Below are 20,471 nucleotides of genomic sequence, written 5' to 3'. Positions count from 1 at the left end.
TTAGGGAAGGAGGGGGAAGGAAGTCGGCCGTGCCCTTTGAAAGGAACCATCCCGGCATTTGCCTCGAGCGATTTAGGGAAATCACGGAAAACCTAAATCAGGATGGCCGGACGCGGGATTGAACCGTCGTCCTCCCGAATGCGAGTCCAGTGTCTAACCACTGCGCCACCTCGCTGGGTGAGACAGCAAGTGTCTGGCGCAGTTGTTAGATCGGTTACTGCTGCTAAAATTGCAGGTTATCAAGATTTAAATGATTTTGGACGTGGTGCTAAAGTCCCCGCACGAGCGATGGGACACAGCATCTCAAAAATGGTTCAAATGGCTCTGAGCACTATGGGACTCAACTGCTGAGGTCAGTAGTCCCCTAGAACTTAGAACTAGTTAAACCTAACTAACCTAAGGACATCAAAAACATCCATGCCCGAGGCAGGATTCGAACCTGCGACCGTAGCGGTCTTGCGGTTCCAGACTGCAGCGCCTTTAACCGCACGTCCACTTCGGCCGGCCGACACAGCATCTCCGAGGTAGCAATGAAGTGGTGATTTCCTCGTACAACCATTTCACGAGTGTTTCGTGAATATCAGGAATCCAGTAAAACATCAAATCTCCGACATCGCTGCGACCGGAAAAAAATACTTCAAGAAAGGAATCAACTACGACTGAAGAGAATCTTTCAACGTGACAGAAGTGCAACCCTTCCGCAAATTGCTGCAGATTTCAGTGCTGGGCCATCAAAAAATGTCAGCGTGCGAACCATTCAACGAAACATCACCAATATGGGCTTTCGCAGCCTGAGGCCCACTCGTGTACCCTTGATGACTGCACAACACAAAACTTTACTCCTCGCCAGGGCTCGTCAACACTGACGTTGGATTGTTGATGACTGGAAACATGTTGCCTGGTTGGACGGACGTGTACGGGTATGGAGACAACCTCATGAATCCATGGACCCTGCATGTCAGCAGGGGACTATTCAAGCTGGTGGAGGCTTTGCTGTGTTGTGGGACGTGTGCAGTTGGAGTGACAGGGGACCCCTGATACGTCTATATACGACTCTTACAAGTGACACGTACGTAAGCATCCTGTCTGATCACCTGCATCTATTCATGTCCACTGTGCATTCCGACTGACTTGGGCAGTTCCAGCGGGAAAATGCGACAGCCCACATGCCCAGAATTGCTACCGAGTGGCCCCACAAACAATCTTCTGTGTTTAAAGACTTTCGCTGGCCACCAGACTCTCCATACATAAATATTAATGAGCATATCTGGGATGCCTTGAAACGTGCTCTTCAGAAGAGATCTCCACCCCCTTGTACTCTTACGGATTTATGGACAGCCCTGCAGGATTCACGGTGTCAGTTCACTCCATCACTACTTCATACATTAGTCGAGTCAATGCCACGATGTGTTGCGGCACTTCTGCGTACTCTTCAGTGTCTTCAGTGTATATATATAAGTGATAGGCGGACAGGGTAAGCAGTGGTCTCCGGCTGTTTGCTGATGATGCTGTGGTGTACTGTAAGCTGTTGAAATTGCATGACATTATGAGAATACAAGATGACTTAGATAAAATTTATAGTTGGCGTCATGAATTTCAGCTAGCTCTAAATGTAGAAAAATGTAAGTTAACGCAGATGCGTAGGGAAAACGAATCCATAATTTTCGAACACATCAGTAGTAGTGTGCTGTTTGACACAGTCACGTCGGTTAAATATCTAGGCGTAACGTTGCAAACCAATATATAATGGAATGAGCAGGCAAGAAATGTAGTAGGGAAGGCGAATGGTCGATTTCGGTTTGTGGAGAGAATTTTAAGAACGTGTGTTTCATCTGTAAGAACGGAACCAACAACGACTGAAGAGAATCCTTCAACGTGACAGTAGTGCAGCCCTTCCGCAAATTGCTGCAGATTTCAGTGCTGGGCCATCAACAAGTGTCAGCGTGCGAACCATTCAAGGAAACACCACCAATACGGGCTTTCGCATCCTGAGGCTCAGTCTCTGCACCTCTGCTTTACCAATTGTATTCTCGGCTGCCGAATACTGTGCTCCGATTTGGCTAAACAGCCCACATGTAAAAAAGGTGGATCTCCAGTTGCATAACACTCTAAGGATAATTTCTGGAGTAATTAAACCCACTCCAACGCAATGGCTCTCAATATTAAGCCACATCCCGCCGCCACACCTGCGACGTACTGACGCCCTTGTACGTGAATACAAAAACATCATGGGAAATCGAAGGCTGCCAATCCACCAAGACATTGAGGCTGCAAACACTAATAGGCTTCGATCTAGGAACCCGCCAACAAGAACAACAAGAACCTGTGTACAAGAAGGTTTCAGTATCACAAACGCATGGTCTGAAAAAATGGAATGCATGGCAAAATCATAAGATGCCTTGCATCACACAAAAGCCACCTGGTTTTGACCTACCGCGCAAAACGTGGTCCAATCTAAATAGGATTCGAACTCCTCATGGCAGATGTGCTTACTCCCTGTATGAATGGGGTAAAATACCATCCCCTCAGTGTGACTGCAGAGGAAATCAGACCATCAGCCACTTTGTTGAAGAGTGTTCCAGGAAAACCTATAATGGGAGCCCCGACAACTTCCTGCTCGCAACTCCAGAGTCGATAGATTATATTAATACACTTGATGTTTGTTTGTAATCCTTAAACTTTGTTATGTTAGTGATGTTTGTTTGCAATTATTAATATTTGTTGTATTATTGATCTGTCTGTTTCTTTCTCATGTGTCTGTATTGCCATACGATAAATAAATAAATAAATAAAGGAGACCGCAGATGTACGACAGTAGTGTGACCCATTGCTGAATACGGTTCGAGTCTTTGGGATCCGCACTATGTCGATTAGAGGGAGATATCGAAGTAATTCAGAGACGGGCTGATAGATTTGTTACCGGTAGGTTCGAACAACACTTAAGTATTACGGAGATGCTTGGGAACTCAAATGGGAATCAGTGTAGGGAAGACGACATTCTTATCCAGGAGCGCTATCGAGAAAACTTAGAAAACCGACATTCGAGGCTGACTGCCGAGCGACTCTACTGCCGTTAACGTACATTTTGCGAAGGACCACGAAGATAAGGTTAGAGGGACTAGAACTCATACGGCGGCATATAGACAGTGGACTTTCCCTCGCTCTGTTTGCGAGTGGAACAGGAGAGGAATTGACCAGTAGTAGTACAGGATAGCCTCAGCAAAAACCGTATTGTGGCTTGCGAGGCATGTATGTAGATGTAGGTGTCGGTGTATATGTAAATGAAACACAGGCGGTAAACTCGGAATTAACTCAACGACTTAGGTACATTTGTCGTTATTTTTATGTAACATTAAGTTTTAGTATCATAGATCGTTTGCATGTTTTTATCAAAATTATGTGTAATGAAGTAGTTTTTAGGCTACGAATACATGATGTTTTTGGGAGTATGGCTACCTGCTGGCAATTTACAAGTTACTAAACAGCATGCTGGCTTATATTTCATTAGAATGAACATATAAGTCTTCGATATTACTCATGTAAACTAATGATACACCTAAATTTAGTTTCTTCTTCCTTTGATCTACACTTGCTACTGCCAGTTTTCAATTTATATGTGTCTATGAAATTGATGGAGTTGTTCTAAGCGAATCATGTTCGACTTGATTGAAAATTTTCTTTCCTTGCCTACTAGACTTTTATGATTTTCGGCAAATAAATAATGAATTTTTTGGCTGTATGTTTATCTTTACATTGTTCTAGTGTTATAGAGATCGACATCACTATTCTTCTCAAAATTTTGTGGATTATTTATATCAAATTTTACTAGCGAATATACAAATTGTGAAGAAGCAGCTGAAATATCTAACTCATTGAAGAAGCGTCTACAAGATTATTGTGGGTGGACGCCACATAACATTCTCACTGGCCATTTTGTGGAATCAGTACCATTTTTCTATTTGTTGAGTTACCCCAAAAAATTATGCCATGAGGCATTAGTGAGTGGAAAGAAATCAAATATGTTAAAAAGTTGATTTGTTTCCAAAGCTAGTAAGCTTAGGAAGAGCAAAGTCGTTAAACTTCGTTTCAGTAGTTCGGTTATATGTTAATTTCAGCTCATCTTTCCATCATTCTGCACACCCAAATGGCAGCCACAGCACACGCTTCGACAACACACTGGATGCTCGTAGCTTATGTTGTCAGCTGCTATGTTGGTAACAAACACACATGAGCATGTCGGCTCTTGGACCCAGTACTTTCCTGTGTAACATTTATAAGGGCCATTGTCTGTTGCTTGACATAGGCCGACAAGAACACACCTTAATCGGTTAAGTGATGACAGCTCGTGATGTTAACACTGACATGGTATTCATCACAGACAGGTGTAGTAAATCATGGCCAACGAATAGACATCATAAGATATGCCGATGATATAGCTGTCCTAGCTGAAAGTGAAGAAGATCTTGTAGTCCTACTGAATACAATGGATAAAGTTATGGGGGAATTATATAATATGAGAATCAATAAAGAAAAAACAAAAGTAATGGCATGCGACAAAAACGATCAAGTGAAAGTCCAAGTTCATGTAGCCAAAGAACTGCTTGAACAAGTTGATAAATTTACTTATCTGGGCAGTAATATTACCAGGGATGGAAGGAGCAGGGCAGAAGTGAAAAGTAGAATTTCTCAAGCAAAGGCTGCTTTTAACAAGAAGAAAAACATCTTAACATCTAAGAGCATCAGCCTTGAAATCAGGAAAACATTTTTGAAATGATATGTGTGGAGTGTGGCATGCTATGGGTGTGAAACATGGACTCTCGGGACAGAGGAAGACCAGAAGCTAAATTCTTTTGAAATATGGTGCTATAGACGCATGTTCAAAATAAAATGTATCGACAAGGTCACAAACGAAGTGGTTCTGGAAAGAGCAGGTGAGAAGAGAAGCTTCTGGAGTTTCATTGTTAAAAGAAGAGTGCAATTTACAGGCCATTTATTAAGACATAAAGGACTCCTGAACACAATCTTAGAGGGATATGTCGAGGGAAAAAGACCAAGAGGAAGACCACGGCTGAGGTACATGGATCAAATCGTGAAAGATGTGGGATGTAACACCTATAAAGAAATGAAGAGAAAAGCTGAAAGGCGCACAGAATGGAGACAAGCTGCCATTGTAGCTGTTGCGAACCAATCCTTGGATTCGCCACTACAGAAGAAGAAGAAGAAGAAGAATAAGAATTAGAAGAAAATGGTTCTTTGTCAATTGAGGAGCGCTGAGAACATTGCCTAGCCACGCCTGCTGTTACTCTGCGGCATACTGTAATTAATCCCTATACCATATGAAATAGCATTTATATACACCAGAAGATTCAACATTGTCTCGAAATTTGGTAGAAAATCCGAAGAAATTCTGGTCGTATGTAAAGTACACAAGCGGCAAGACGCAGTCAATACCTTCGCTGCGCAGTGCCGATGGTACTGTTACCGACGACTGTGCCGCTGAAGCGGAGTTATTGAACGCAGTTTTCCGAAATTCCTTCACCAGGGAAGACGAATGGAATATTCCAGAATTTGAAACACGAACAGCTGCTAGTATGAGTGTCTTAGAAGTAGATACCTTAGGGGTTGCGAAGCAACTCAAATCGCTTGATACGGGCAAGTCTTCAGGTTCAGATTGTATACCGATTAGGTTACTTTCAGATTACGCTGATACAATACCTCCCTACTTAGCAATCATATACAACCGCTCGCTCACCGATAGATCTGTATCTACAGATTGGAAAATTGCGCAGGTCGCACCAATGTTTAAGAAGGGTAGTAGGAGTAATCCATCGAACTACAGACCTATATCATTGACGTCGGTTTGCAGTAGGGTTTTGGAGCATATACTGTATTCAGACATTATGAATCACCTCGAAGGGAACGATCTATTGATACGTAATCAGCATGGTTTCAGAAAACATCGTTCTTGTGCAACGCACCTAGCCCTTTATTCGCATGAAGTAATGGCCGCTATCGACAGGGGATCTCAAGTTGATTCTGTATTTCTAGATTTCCGGAAAGCCTTTGACACCGTTCCTCACAAGCGACTTCTAATCAAGCTGCGGGCCTATGGGGTATCGTCTCAGTTGTGCGACTGGGTTCGTGATTTCCTGTCAAATCATCGAGTAAAACTGAAGTGATATCAGGTGTTCCCCAGGGAAGCGTCCAGGGACCACTGCTGTTCCTGATCTATATAAATGACCTGGGTGACAATCTGAGCAGTTCTCTTAGGTTGTTCACAGATGATGCTGTAATTTACCGTCTAGTAAGATCATCCGAAGACCAGTATCAGTTGCAAAGCGATTTAGAAAAGATTGCTGTATGGTGTGGCAGGTGGCTGTTGACGCTAAATAACGAAAAGTGTGATGTGATCCACATGAGTTCCAAAAGAACTCCGTTGGAATTCGATTATTCGATAAATAGTACAATTCTGAAGGCTGTCAAATCAACTAAGTACCTGGGTGTTAAAATTACGAACAACTTCAGTTGGAAAGCCCAACCTACATAGGTAGGAATGATCATCAAAATAAAATAAGAGAAATCAGAGCTCGAACAGAAAGGTTTCGGTGTTCGTTTTTCCCGCGCGCTGTTCGGGAGTGGAATGGTAGGGAGATAGTATGATTGTGGTTCGATGAACCCTCTGCCAAGCACTTAAATGTGAATTGCAGAGTAATCATGTGGATGTAGATGTAGATGTAGACATGGTATTCATCACAGACAGGTGTAGTAAATCATGGCGAACGAATAGCTAAGATATGCCGTTGATATAGCTGTCCTGGCTGAAAGTGAAGAAGATCTTGTAGTCCTACTGAATAGAATAAATATAGTTATGGGGGAAGTATATAATATGAGAATTAATAAAGCAAAAACAAAAGTAATGGCAAGAGACAAAAAAGATCAAGTGAAAGTCGAAGTTCATGTAGTCAATGAACTGCTTGAACAAGTTGATAAATTTTCTTATCTGGGCAGTAATATTACCAGGAATGGAAGGAGCCAGGCAGAGGTGAGAAGTAGAATTGCTGAAGCAAAGGCTGCTTTTAATAAGAAGAAAAACATCTTAACATCTAAGAGCATCAGCCTTGAAATCAGGAAAACATTTTTGAAATGATATGTGTGGAGTGTGGCATGCTATGGGTGTGAAACATGGACTCTAGGGACAGAGGAAGACCAGAAGCTAAATTCTTTTGAAATGTGGTGCTATAGAAGCATGCTCAAAATAAAATGTATCGACAACGTCACAAACGAAGTGGTTCTGGAAAGAGCAGGTGAGAAGAGAAGCTTCTGGAGTTTCATTCTTAAAAGAAGAGTGCAATTTACAGGACATCTATTAAGACATAAAGGACTCCTGAACACAATCTTAGAGGGATATGTCGAGGGAAAAAGACCAAGAGGAAGACCACGGCTGAGGTACATGGATCAAATTGTGGAAGATGTGGGATGTAATACCTATAAAGAAATGAAGAGAAAAGCTGAAAGGCGCACAGAATGGAGACAAGCTGCCATTGTAGCTGTTGCGAACCAATCCTTGGATTGACCACTACAGAAGAAGCACTGAATTGAGGAGCGCTGAGAACATTACCTAGCCACGCCTGCTGCTACTCTGCGGCATACTGTAATTAATCCCTATACCATATGAAATAGCATTTATATAGGGGAGAGCGGGAAATACCGTGACGTAAGCCATTTTTAAAATATTTCGTATTTTTCGTACTCAATTGAAATGCTGAACACCTTTTTTTAGGCACGAAATCAATGCCCTACACGTTTATGGCTTCATAATTGCTGTATTAGATCGATATATGTTCCTACAGCCGTCTTACAAAAGTGTTACGTTACACAGTATTACCCCGAGGGGTGGGGTAATACCGTGCAATATATCTTATGATACAGCATAGCACATAAAATGACAAAAACTCTGTAAAAATAAATCAAATTAAGAAATTCGAAATTCAGAGTTTATTTATAATTGAAAAACATAAATTTTATAACTTATTAAAGTTTCTAAAGACAGAAAATCCTTTTACTGGTAAAACAAAATTATTGGATTACGGTGTCAACTTGTCTCTGAACACTTTTATCCCCTGTTTTAATGGCAGTAGTCGCAAATATAGTTTTCAGCTGTGTCGCGTGCACTACACTCTGAATGAACCCATCCACTGCAAATCATACATCGAAACCACAGCTCCCTGTTTTTCTCAAACTCTCCGCAAAGCATGCAAACAGAGTCGTCTCCCCTAAAAGTTCCATTCTTGCTCGTAGGCCTAACACTAGTTTATCCGAAAGGGTCAACATCATCCATCTAATCGTCACTACAGAGTTTGTGGAATGGCAGGTCCAAATCATCATCCGATGAAGAATCAAAAGAAAAATTCTGTCGATATTTCTTTGTTTCAAATTTTTGAGGTCTTATCTTTGAAGCAAACTTTCTGAACTTGCTTTTTCCCTTAGGCTTTAGCACTGATTTTCTTTCTCTATTTATTAATTTTGCTTTTTTGCTCTCTGCTGCTTTTCTTCCAAATATATAGTCCATGAAAACACCAAAAGAAATTAGCATATGGGGCAATACCGTGCATCGGGCACGGTATTGCCCCAAGACAACATGACTCGCCATTGTAAATTCTAACTCAACAATCACGAAATTTAACGTCTAACATTTGATGTTTAAAAGAATATCAAGAAATGCGTAATTAAATAGAGCTACTTTAAATATTGTTGCTATTAACAGATTTCGCTCACCTCTAGACTTATTATCTTCAGATTTTATAAGAAAACAGTCGAAATCAGTTGAAACCGATTGTCGAAGACGTCTGCGCCGTTGAACGATATAGATCCCTCTGTATCTGATTATAGTTACTTCCGCTATGTGGCAGCACATGCAGCGCTCTTTGCGCTCTCTGGGAAACTGGATAAAGCGGTGCACGGTATTACCCCGCTGTACGGCATTGCCCCGATCTCCCCTACACCAGAAGATTCAACTTAAAAGTTGTGTCGTTCTATAGCTGACTTAAACAAATTCAGATACAGCAGACTATTGGATTTTTCGTTCTGTTTTATATTTAATAGTTTTAACACCCGTGTTGAAACAACTGTTTACTTTATGAATTGTCAATCAGTCATGTACAACCTGTGTAAGTAATTGGAGTGGATCAAGTATTGAAACCTGTGACCGAAATGCATAAAGCAGCGTACTGACGGTTACTGTGCAGCTTCCGGCAACGAGACGGGCGTCGCCGTGGCGGGAGCGGCGGCGTCGCAGGCGGCGGCTGCGGGATCGGCGGGAGAGGCGGGCGCGGGGGCGGCGGGGGCGGCGCTGGCGGGCCGCGTGGGCGCGCTGGTGGTGGGCGCGCTGACGCTGGCGGCGGGACTGGCGCTGGGCGCGCAGTACGTGCTGCGCTACCGCCAGTACCGGCTGGCCGTGCAGCGGAAGCCCGCCTCGGCCTGCTCGCTGCTCGGCTCGACGCTGACGCTGCTGTCCGACGTGGTGTCGCTGCGCCGCTCGCACCGCCGCCTGCCCGACTGCGAGCCCGACGACGACCACACCGACAAGTAGGCTCCCTACACACTCACTCGTCGGCAACCTGCCATAAAAGAAAACTGATCGGATGTCACCGGCGTACACGTCTCAATAGTTACTTACGAAAGCCTCTGCAGATATAACTGGATATTCCATCAGAAAAACGCCTCATTCAAAGTGTATATTGCCCAGTCTACTCTGATACTTCATCGCCCGACAGGAAAGAAACTATACGAACGCGTGGTGTCTGTTTTTCCGGACATACACTACCGGCCATTAAAATTGCTACACCAAGAACAAATGCAGATGATAAACGGGTATTCCTTGGACAAATATATTATACCTGAACTGACATCTGATTACATTTTCACGCAATTTGGGTGCATAGAACAACCACCTCTGGCCGTAATAACGGCCTTGATACGCGTTGGCATTGAGTCAAACAGAGCTTGGATGGCGTGTACAGGTACAGCTCCCCACGCAGCTTCAACACGATACCACAGTTCATCAAGAGTAGTGACTGGCGTATTGTGACGAGACAATTGCTCGGTCACCATTGAGCAGACGTTTTCAATTGGAGAGAGACCTGGAGAATGTGCTGGCCAGGGCAGCAGTCGAACATTTTCTGTATCCAGAAAGGTCCGTACAACATGCGGTCGTGCATTATCCTGCTGAAATGTACGGTTTCGCAGGGATCGAATGAAAGACAGAGCCATGGGTCGTAACACATCTAAAATGTAGCGTCCACTGTTCAAAGTGTCGTCAATGCGAACAAGAGGTGACCGAGACGTGTAACCAATGGCACCCCATACCATCACGCCGGGTGATACGCCAGTATGGCGATGACGAATACACGCTTCCCATGTGCGTTCACCGCGATGTCGACAAACACGGATGCGACCATCATGATACTGTAAACAGAACCTGGATTCATCCGAAAAAATGAAGTTTTGCCACTCGTGCACCCAGGTTCGTCGTTGAGTACACCATCGCAGGCGCTCCTGTCTGTGATGCATCGTCAAGGGTAACCGCAGCCGTGGTCTCCGAGCTGATAGTCCAAGCTGCTGCAAACGTCGTCGAACTGTTCGTGCAGATGGTTGTGGTCTTGCAAACGTCCCATCTGTTGACTCAGGGATCGAGACGTGACTGCACGATCCGTTACAGCCATGCGGATAAGATGCCTGTCATCTCGACTGCTAGTGATACGAGGCCGCTGGGATCCAGCACGGCGTTCCGTATTACCCTCCTGAACCCACGGATTCCATATTCTGCTAACAGTCATTGGATCTCGATCAACGCGAGCAGCAATGTCGCGATATGATAAACCGCAGTCGCGATAGACTACAATCCGACTTTGATAAATTCGGAAACGTGATGGTACGCATTTCTCCTCTTTACACGAGGCATCACAACAACGTTTCACCAGGCAACGCCGGTCAACTGCTGTTTGTGTATGAGAAATCGGTTGGAAACTTTCCTCATGTCAGCACGTTGTAGGTGTCGCCACCGGCGCCAACCTTGTGTGAATGCTCTGAAAAGCTAATCATTTGCATATCACAGCATCTTCTTCCTGTAGGTTAAATTTCGCGTCTGTAGCACGTCATCTTCGTGGTGTAGCAATTTAAATGGCCAGTAGTGTATAATCGACTCGCCTCGATGGACAATTAATCCACGACCTTCAGTAGGGATGCACATTTGCGTTCGACCTCCAGCGGGAATTTAAAATTAGCGACCATGGAGGACACGGACGGGGTCTGTGGATATATGGCGTTCGGTGGGATTGTGAGTCGGCCGGGGAGCGTTCCGAAATAGTCTGCGCATTTCCGTTGAACACTATGTCTGGGTGGTGCAGTGTTTAGCCTAACTGCCTAGTAAGCAGGAGATCCCGGGTTCGAGTCCTGAGCTGGCATACATATTCACTCATCACTGCTGATTCCGCGTGAAGTCCTGATGCATCTGATCTCATCATTTCCTTTCCTTTCCCCACCGCCCACCTTCAATTTACATAACACATATGTTCAAATGTGTGTGAAATCTTATGGGACTTAACTGCTAAGGTCATCAGTTCCTAAGCTTACACACTACTTAACCTAAATTATCCTAAGGACAAACACATACACACCCCTGCCCGAGGGAGGACTCGAACCTCCAACGGAATCAGCCGCACAGTCCATGACTGCAGCGCCTGAGACCGCTCGGCTAATTCCGCGCGGCTACACAACACAGAAATTATCTCTCTTTCAGTATTGTACCAAGTTGATTTGATTGCAGTGATTTATATCTATTTCTGGATGCCATATAATGTAATGTGTCAACAGTAAATTATCTCCCGAAGCATACACACGCATACAGAACACATGGTTGTTGAGGACGTACTTAATTCAGTCGATCAGAGTAGCTTTTAGGTGTTCACTCTCATCATGAAAGAAAAATGAAATTCAAGCAGTTACAAAAGGCGAATCGTGATTTCCTCTCACTGGCTCATTTGCGTGCGAGAAGGCAAGAGTATTTTTATAAAAGATGAACTGGTATTTGCTTGCGAGCTAGCTGCAGCTGTAAGCATCTCTGGACCCCGGAAGGAGTATGCCTCGTAGTGGCACACAGTTCGGCAACGTTCGTTCGGCATCTGATGGTCGGCCACGACATTTCGTAGTACACACACTGGAGTGTGCTGCATTCAGTGGTGACTGAAGTCAGACGTTTTCATCCCGCTGGTTTGCATCCAAACAGCTCCTTTGTCTTCTGCATCTCATACTAGAATACCCCCCCATGAACCATGGACTTTGCCGTTGGTGAGGAGCGTCGCGTGCCTCAGCGATACAGATAGCCATGCCGTAGGTGCAACCATAACGGAGGGGTATCTGTTGAGAGGCCAGACAAACGTGTGGTTCCTGAAGAGGGGCAGCAGCCTTTTCAGTAGTTGCAGGGACAACAGTCTGGTGATTGACTGATCTGGCCTTGTAACACTAACCAAAACGGCCTTGCTGTGCTGGTACTGCGAACGGCTGAAAGCCGTAATTTTTCCCGAGCGCATGCAGCTTTCCTGTATTGTTAAATGATGATGGCGTCCTCTTGGGTAAAATATTCCGGAGGTAAAATAGTCCCCCATTCGGATCTCCTGGCGGGGACTACTCAGGAGGACGTTGTTATAAGAAGAAAGAAAACTGACGTTCTACGGGTCGGAGCGTGGAATGTCAGATCCCTTAATCGGACAGGTAGGTTGAAAAATTTAGAAAGGGAAATGGATAGGTTAAAGTTAGATATAGTGGGAATTAGTGAAGTTCGGTGGCAGGATGAACAAGACTTCTGGTCAGGACAATACATGGTTATAAATACAAAATCAAATAGGGGTAATGCAGGAGTAAGTTTAATAATGAATAAAAAAATAGGAATGCTGGTAAGCTACTACAAACAGCCCAGTGAACGCATTATTGTGGCCAAGATAGATACGAAGCCCACGCCTACCACAATAGTACATATTAATATGCCAATTAGCTCCGCAGATGACGAAGAGATTGATGAAATGAATCATGAGATAAAACAAATTATTCAGATATTGAATGAAGACGAAAATTTAATAGTCATGGGTGACTGGAATACGATAGTAGAAAAAGGAAGAAAAGAAAACGTAGTAGGTGACTATGGAATGGGGGTAAGGAACGAAAGAGGAAGCCGCCTGATAGAATTTTGCACAGAGTATAACTTAATCATAGCTAACACTTGGTTCAAGAATCATGAAAGAAGGTTGTATACATGGAAGAAGCCTGGAGATGCTGGAAGGTTTCAGATATATTATATAATGGTAAGGCAGTGAATTAGGAACCAGGTTTTAAATTGTAAGACATTTCCAGGGGCAGGTGTGGACTCTGACCACAATCTATTGGTAATGAACTGTAGATTAAAACGGAAGAAACTGCTGAAAGTTGGGAATTTAAGGAGATGGGACCTGGATAAACTGACAGAACCAGAGGTTGTACAGAGTTTTAGGGAGAGCATTAGGGAACGGTTGACAAGAATGGGGGAAAGAAATACAGTAGAAGAAGAATGGGTAGCTTTGAGAAATGAAATAGTGAAGACAGCAGAGGATCAAGTAAGTATAAAGACGAGGGCTAATAGAAATCCTTGGGTAACAGAAGAGATATTGAATTTAACTGATGAAAGGAGAAAATACAAAAATGCAGTAAATGAAGCAGTCAAAAAGGAATACAAACGTCTCAAAAATGAGATCGACAGGAAGAGCAAAACGGCTAAGCAGGGTTGGCTGGAGGACAAATGTAGGGATGTAGAGGCGTATATCACTAGGAGTAAGATAGATACTGCCTACAGGAAAATTAAAGAGACCTTTGGAGAAAAGAGAACCACTTGCATGAATATCAAGAGCTCAGATGGAAACCCAGTTCTGAGCAGAGAAGGGAAAGCAGAAAGGTGGAATGAGTATATAGAGGGTCTATACAAGGGCGATGTTCTTGAGGACAATATTATGGAAATAGAAAAGAATGTAGATGGGGATGAAATGGGAGATAGGATACTGCGTGAAGAGTTTGACAGAGCACTGAAAGCCCTAAGTCGAAACAAGGCCCCGGGAGTAGACAACAGTCCAATAGAACTACTGATAGCCTCAGGAGAATCAGCCCTGACAAAACTCTACCATCTGTTGAGCAGGGTGTATGAGACAGGCGAAATACCCTCAGACTTCAAGAAGTATATAATAATTCCAATCCCAAAGAAAGCAGGTGTTGACAGATGTGAAAATTACCGAACTGTCAGTTTAATACGTCACGGGTGCAAAATAGTAACACGAATTCTTTACAGACGAATGGAAAAAGTGGTAGAAGCTACGTCGGGGAAGATCAGTTTAGATTCCGTAGAAATGATGGAACACGTGAGGCAATACTGACCCTACGACTTATCTTAGAAAATAGGTTAAGGAAAGGCAAACCTACGTTTCTAGCATTTGTAGACTTAGAGAAAGCTTTTGACAATGTTGACTGGAATACTCTCTTTCAAATTCTGAAGGTGGCAGGGGTGAAATACAGAGAGCGAAAAGCTATTTACAATTTGTACAGAAACCAGATGGCAGTTATAAGAGTCGAGTGGCATGAAAAGGAAGCAGTGGTTGGGAAGGGACTGAGACAGGGTTGTAATCTATCCCCGGTATATTGAGCAAGCAGTAAAGGAAACAAAAGAAAAATTCGGAGTAGGAATTAAAATCCATGGAGAAGAAACAAAAACTTTGAGGTTCGCGGATGACATTGTAATTCTGTCAGAGACAGCAAAGGACCTGGAAGAGCAGCTGAACGGAATGGACATTGTGTTGAAAGGAGGATATAAGATGAACATCAACAAAAGCAAAACGAGGATAATGGAATGTAATCGAATTGAATCGGGTGATGCTGAGGGAATTAGATTAGGAAATTAGACGCTTAAGGTAGTAAATGAGTTTTGCTATTTGGGGAGCGAAATAATTGATGATGGTCGAAGCAGAGAGGATGTAGACTGGCAATGGCAAGGAAAGCGTTTCTGAAGAAGAGAAATTTTTTTACATCAAGTATAGATTTAAGTGTCAGGAAGTCGTTTCTGAAAGTGTTTGTATGGAGTGTATGAAGTGAAACGTGGACGATAAATAGTTTAGACAAGAAGAGAATAGAACCTATCGAAATGTGATGCTACAGAAGAATGCTGAAGATTAGGTGGGTAGATCGCATAACTAATGAGGAGGCATTGAATGGAATTGGGAGAAGAGAAATTTGTGGCACAACTTGAGTAGAAGAAGGAATTGGTTGGTGGGACATATTCTGAGGCATCAAGGGATTACCAATTTAGTATTGGAGGGCAGCGTGGAGGGTAAAAATCGTAGAGGGAGACCAAGAGATGAATATAGTAAACAGATTTAGAAGGATATAGGTTGCAGTAGGCACTGGGAGATGAAGAAGGTTGCACAGGATAGCTCGCATGGAGAGCTGCATCAAACCAATCTCTGGACTGAAGACCACAACAACGACAAGACAATAAAATTTCTTCTTTAGTGTCTGAAAAAAGAGCGAATTTTTCCCCTGTGCTATCCACTATGTCGTCCTTCTTTCCTCTTTTTCGTGCTTGAGGGCATTCTGATTGCAAGGAACGTCTTCCCATTATTTTCGTATTATTCCATAGCGCCAACTTTCGCACAAATGCAGTCAAAATGTCTGACTTTTGCAGTTCTGTTCCAGTTAATGGTTGCTCTTCATTGAGACGCTGTATTGCGGCCACTCCTGGACTCCAGGGACTTCTACTGTCCCCGGGGCTTCAGTTCTATAGGTAGAGAACGATACTGTGGTGAATATTAGCTTTCTCTGGTAAAAGCATTTCCAAGAAGAAGTTGTCTTGACCGCGGCTAATTGAATGGGGCGATCAATATATAAGTTGTTGGCAGCCTTAAGCCACTCCTCCGCCTATTATACGGATCCCATCTCTGTGGACCACCCACCAGCACCCGTCTTAACGGATCACGGAAATTGGTTCAAATGGCTCTAAGCACTATGGGACTTAACACCTGAGGTCATCAGTCCCCTAGACTTAGAACTACTTAAACGTAGCTAACCTAAGGACATCACAAACATCCATGCCCGAGGCAGGATTCGAACCTAGGGACCGTAGCAGCCGCGTGGTTCCGGACTGAAGCGCCTAGAACCGCTCGGCTACCGCGGCCGGACACGAAAATGGGGAAATGTCATTTGTGGTATCACTGCCAAATATTCAAAGAATTTCGATTTCCTAATACCACCCAATTATGCAGTAGTTACAGTACATATACAATTTTACGAACTCCACGTTCGGGCCTTGAGGACCATATCATGCTAGACTGGCAGTCGTCAGCTTCGGTCAATGGCGTTAGTACGATGTTCTACGGAGAGACGTGGGGTTAGTCCAACTGTGCCCCGACCATTAACAGTTTTCTAGAGCTTGCAGCCGTTACTTCTCATTCAGGTAGCTCCTCGATTGGCATCACGAAGCTCAGTGCACCATATTCAAGTCCTCCCACAAAAAAAAAAACTGTCTGTCAGTACTGAGAATTAATCTACGACCTCCGCAGACACCTCAACTGATTATCTATGGAAGAGGATCACAGCACGTACCAACTATCTGACCAAAAGTATCCAGACACCCTTATGTAATGCGAAATTAACTACTTGATGTCACGTGAGGTTGATCTTCCAGTATAAGAGGAGGCGGGGAGCATTGTGGCATCAGTAGAGAAGCGCTAACAGCACAAAGGATCAATCAGGAGATCTCAGTGACTTAGAACATGGATGTCATCAGAGTAATAAATCCATGAGGGACATTTAAAACCATCTAAAACTACCCAAGTCGACTGTTGGTGATGACATTTGAAGTGAAAACGCAAAGAAACAACCACAGTTAAACCAAGAGTAGGCAGACCTCATGTACTGACAGACAGAGACCGTTGAGCATTGTGAAGGGCGGTTGTAAAAAATCGCATAAAATCATCAGAAGGAATCACTAGTGACTTCCAAAGTGCTACCAGCAGTCTGCCTAGCACACTGACTGTGCTTAGGGAGATAAAAACAATGGGATGCATTTGTCGAACAGCTCCTCACAATCCCCATATTTTTGCAATCAGTGCTAAGTGACGCATCAAGTGGTGTAAAACGCGACGCCCCTGGACAGTGGATGATTAGAAACCAGTTATTTGGAGCGATAAATCGCGCCATACCGTTTGGCAATCCGATAGAAGCATTTTCGGTTGTGAATGCCTGGAGAACGTTAACGTTACTTGCAATCACGTGTTTTGAAAAGAGTGAAGTATGTAGGAGGTGGTATTGCGGAATGGTTTTTTTTTCATAGTTAGTTATCATGCTTAAGAAAACGCTAAATGCGGAAGGATATGAACATAATGAACATATTATACAGCGTAGTGTACTGCGTTCAGTAGAGGAACAGTTCGGAGACGATGACCGATTGTATCAGCATGACAATACACCCTGACGTAAAGCAGCATCTGTAAGGCAATGGGTTGTGGGCAACAATATTCCTGAAATGGACTGGCCTAACCAGGATCCCAAACTGAACTCAATGGAACACCAGTGGGTTGAGTGAGAATATCGACTTCACTCCAGACCCCTGCATCGAACATTACTATCTTCTCGGATTTCGGCTCTTTATGAAGTATAGTTACCATTCCGCCACAGACATTTAGACACCTCACTGAAAATGTCACCAGCATAGCTCAAGCTGTCATAAAGACGAAGGGTGATCATACCCTATAGTAATGTCCACTAATTTGCGTCCAGATGGTTATGTAACCCAGAAAACAACCATTAAAGTAAAAATACCTCAAGTTATACATCACATACAGTGAAACGTATCCTAATTGCAGAACTCATTAAGTAACATGTCCTCGTCTTAAAGGGTGAAAACATCACCAACATGCATGAAAAATGTCACTCATGTAATTAAAGTGTAGTTCCTCATTTCATCCTGATAACAACGACGACAAATCGTGGTATGTAACCACGAGGTAGAAAAAGCATTGCCGGCCTAAGTGGCCGTGCGGTTCTAGGCGCAGCAGTCTGGAACCGCGAGACCGCTACGTTTGCAGGTTCGAATCCTGCCTCGGGCATGGATGTGTGTGATGACCTTAGGTTAGTTAGGTTTAACTAGTTCTAAGTTGTTGAGTGAAAGTAGTTGAGTCCCATAGTGCTCAGAGCCATTTTTTTAGAAAAGAATTGGAATAAATATTTTTCCCCTATCGCTCATTCGCCGCCAACGACTGACGGACGTTATTCCGAGCTGTATACAAGACTAATATTTTTCGATCTCGCTCGATGTTGTCCAGATGGGCTGAATAGAATGGTGGTCAAGACTGATGTACCCTGATGCTTGTGGAGCGTTCTTCTAACCATTCAGATACATGCAGGAGTGATGGTGTCATGAATTTCTCGCAAAAGTGCTGGTATAGGTAAACAAACTAATGCACATGATCTTACAGAAATTTTTTTCATTCGCCTATGAAGGACAATGGTAGGTGTATCGGAAAACACGCTTCAGCTCATGCAGACATTCGGCAAACGGAACTACACCCATCATCTGGCTGAAGGGTGTTTGGTTGGCAAACGGCATACATAGCCAGATGTGATTTCTGACACTGTCGAAGGTTGGCATGGCGTGTGTCAACGTGAACGACGTGTCATCAGTCCAGACGAAATTTACAATACTTCGAGCGTCAACTAGCGGCGTTTCTACGTCTATCGTTAACTGTAGGAAATGTGGCGTGCCATGATCAGAGTAATAATGTGGGCCGCTTGCTTAATTGCGAGGAGGTTTTGTGGATATCGCGGCTGCTCGCAGATTGTTATCGTTCAATCCTGAACTGGCAAGTTATTGGCTGCTGTTGCCGTCTGTCTATCCGCTGTTATACCAAAATAGTTGAATAAGTAAGGCAACACGCGCTGTCTCAGCTGTGGACACTATATATAGATAGAAAACGAGATCAGTCTGCCAAGCGACACAACTAGATAGATGGTGGTAGCTGCGCCCCTGTGATTCTAAATACATTTTCATGATGGAGTTATTCACAGATACATGGTCGGCAACGGAAGCGAGAAATTTAGTACGGCTTTTGCGTTTAAAGTGGACGACCCCACCTGCAGTTCATCGCCAGCTAGTGAAAGTTTACAGAGAGTGTGTAATATAACGAAAACAGGTGTAATATTGGAGTCAGAAATTTACGTGAGGCAGGAAAAGGTTGTGATGGGCAAGCACGTCCCCTTCAGACGCAAACGTGTGCTATGTTAAAGTGTTGGTTCAAACCGGTCGTCACATTCATACGACTCAGACTGCACGCGAACTCAAAATCTCCATTGACAGTTTAGTGGATATCGTACTCAACATATTGGGCTACGGGAAGACGTGTTCTCTCTCGGTACCGCGGCGTTTCTGAAACGGGAAATAAAGCCAAGACAATCGGATTTTGTCTCCACACTTAGTTTCAGTATCAGGCAGAAGTTATTTCATTCCTGCGCCGTATCGTGAAACCTGAAGCAAAGAAAACAACAAAGTTGTGCAAACACCCCTCGTCTCCCTATTCCTACTCTAAACCACGGTATCGTTGAAGGAAGTTGTTGGCACTGTCTTATGTGACACTCAGGATGTGTTGCTGGTTGATTTCCTCACCCATGTAGAGACAGTGAATGTTGTCAGTCATTGCGCCACGCTGGAACGAATTCATAAGGCGATCGTATGGAAATAACCGATATGGCTTACGAAAGGTGTCGTATTGTTGCGCGACAACGAAGGACAGTATGGGAAGTATACTGTCTCGGCTTCGCATGATTTTGTCCAGCCTTTCTGATGTACTGTATTGGAACACCCGTGGTACAACCCGGATCTCACACTAAGTGGTTTTCATCTCTTCCCACTATTAAAGAAGCACCTGGCCGGTCGCCATTTCAGAACCGCTACCGACGTTCAAGAGGCTGTTGTTGAGTGGCGTCTAGACACAGATTCTCTTTTTTGCCGGCTTCAGTATATTGGTTCACTGGTTGACCTAATTCTTAGACAACCACTGTGCCTATCTGGAAAAATAGTACACACATAAAAAAGTTTTGCATCACCTCGGATCCGAGAGTTCCGGAACCTGTACAGAAAATTGGGGTAGAGATTAACATAAACATCATTTCCGCCCTTTTTATTGCAGATGAAAACCACACATTGCGTGTTGTACGCCATACAGTGAGACCTTCAGAAGAGGTGGTCCAGATTGCTGTACACACCGGTACCTCTAATACCCAGTAGCACGTCCTCTTGCATTGATGCATGCCTGCATTCGTCGTGGCATACTATCCACAAGTTCATCAAGGCACTGTCGGTCCACACTCCTCAACGGCGATTCGGCGTAGATCCCACAGAGTGGTTGGTG

General features: G+C 43.8%; 1 protein-coding gene and 1 long non-coding RNA gene across 2 annotated transcripts in view; both read left to right on the top strand.

Moving 5' to 3' along the window:
* The window catches only part of LOC126470696 (thrombospondin type-1 domain-containing protein 1-like), a gene marked incomplete at both ends in the record, with an annotated part of 365,133 nt that extends 355,787 nt beyond the window's left edge, over positions 1-9,346 (top strand). Inside the window, one exon of the mRNA XM_050098697.1 lies at positions 9,246-9,346. Coding sequence (XP_049954654.1) covers positions 9,246-9,346 — 101 coding nt within the window. The remainder of the gene's footprint in view (positions 1-9,245) is intronic.
* Positions 9,347-9,448: 102 nt separating this feature from the next.
* Positions 9,449-20,471, top strand: part of LOC126471532 (uncharacterized) — a 44,524-nt gene continuing 33,501 nt past the window's right edge. Inside the window, exon 1 of the long non-coding RNA XR_007586331.1 lies at positions 9,449-9,585. This is a non-coding gene — a long non-coding RNA (uncharacterized LOC126471532). The remainder of the gene's footprint in view (positions 9,586-20,471) is intronic.

Source organism: Schistocerca serialis, chromosome 3 (genome assembly GCF_023864345.2).
Source record: "Schistocerca serialis cubense isolate TAMUIC-IGC-003099 chromosome 3, iqSchSeri2.2, whole genome shotgun sequence".
Taxonomy (NCBI): domain Eukaryota; kingdom Metazoa; phylum Arthropoda; class Insecta; order Orthoptera; family Acrididae; genus Schistocerca; species Schistocerca serialis.
Note: the sequence above shows the minus strand (reverse complement) of the source record. Positions and strands in the feature narration are given on the sequence as shown.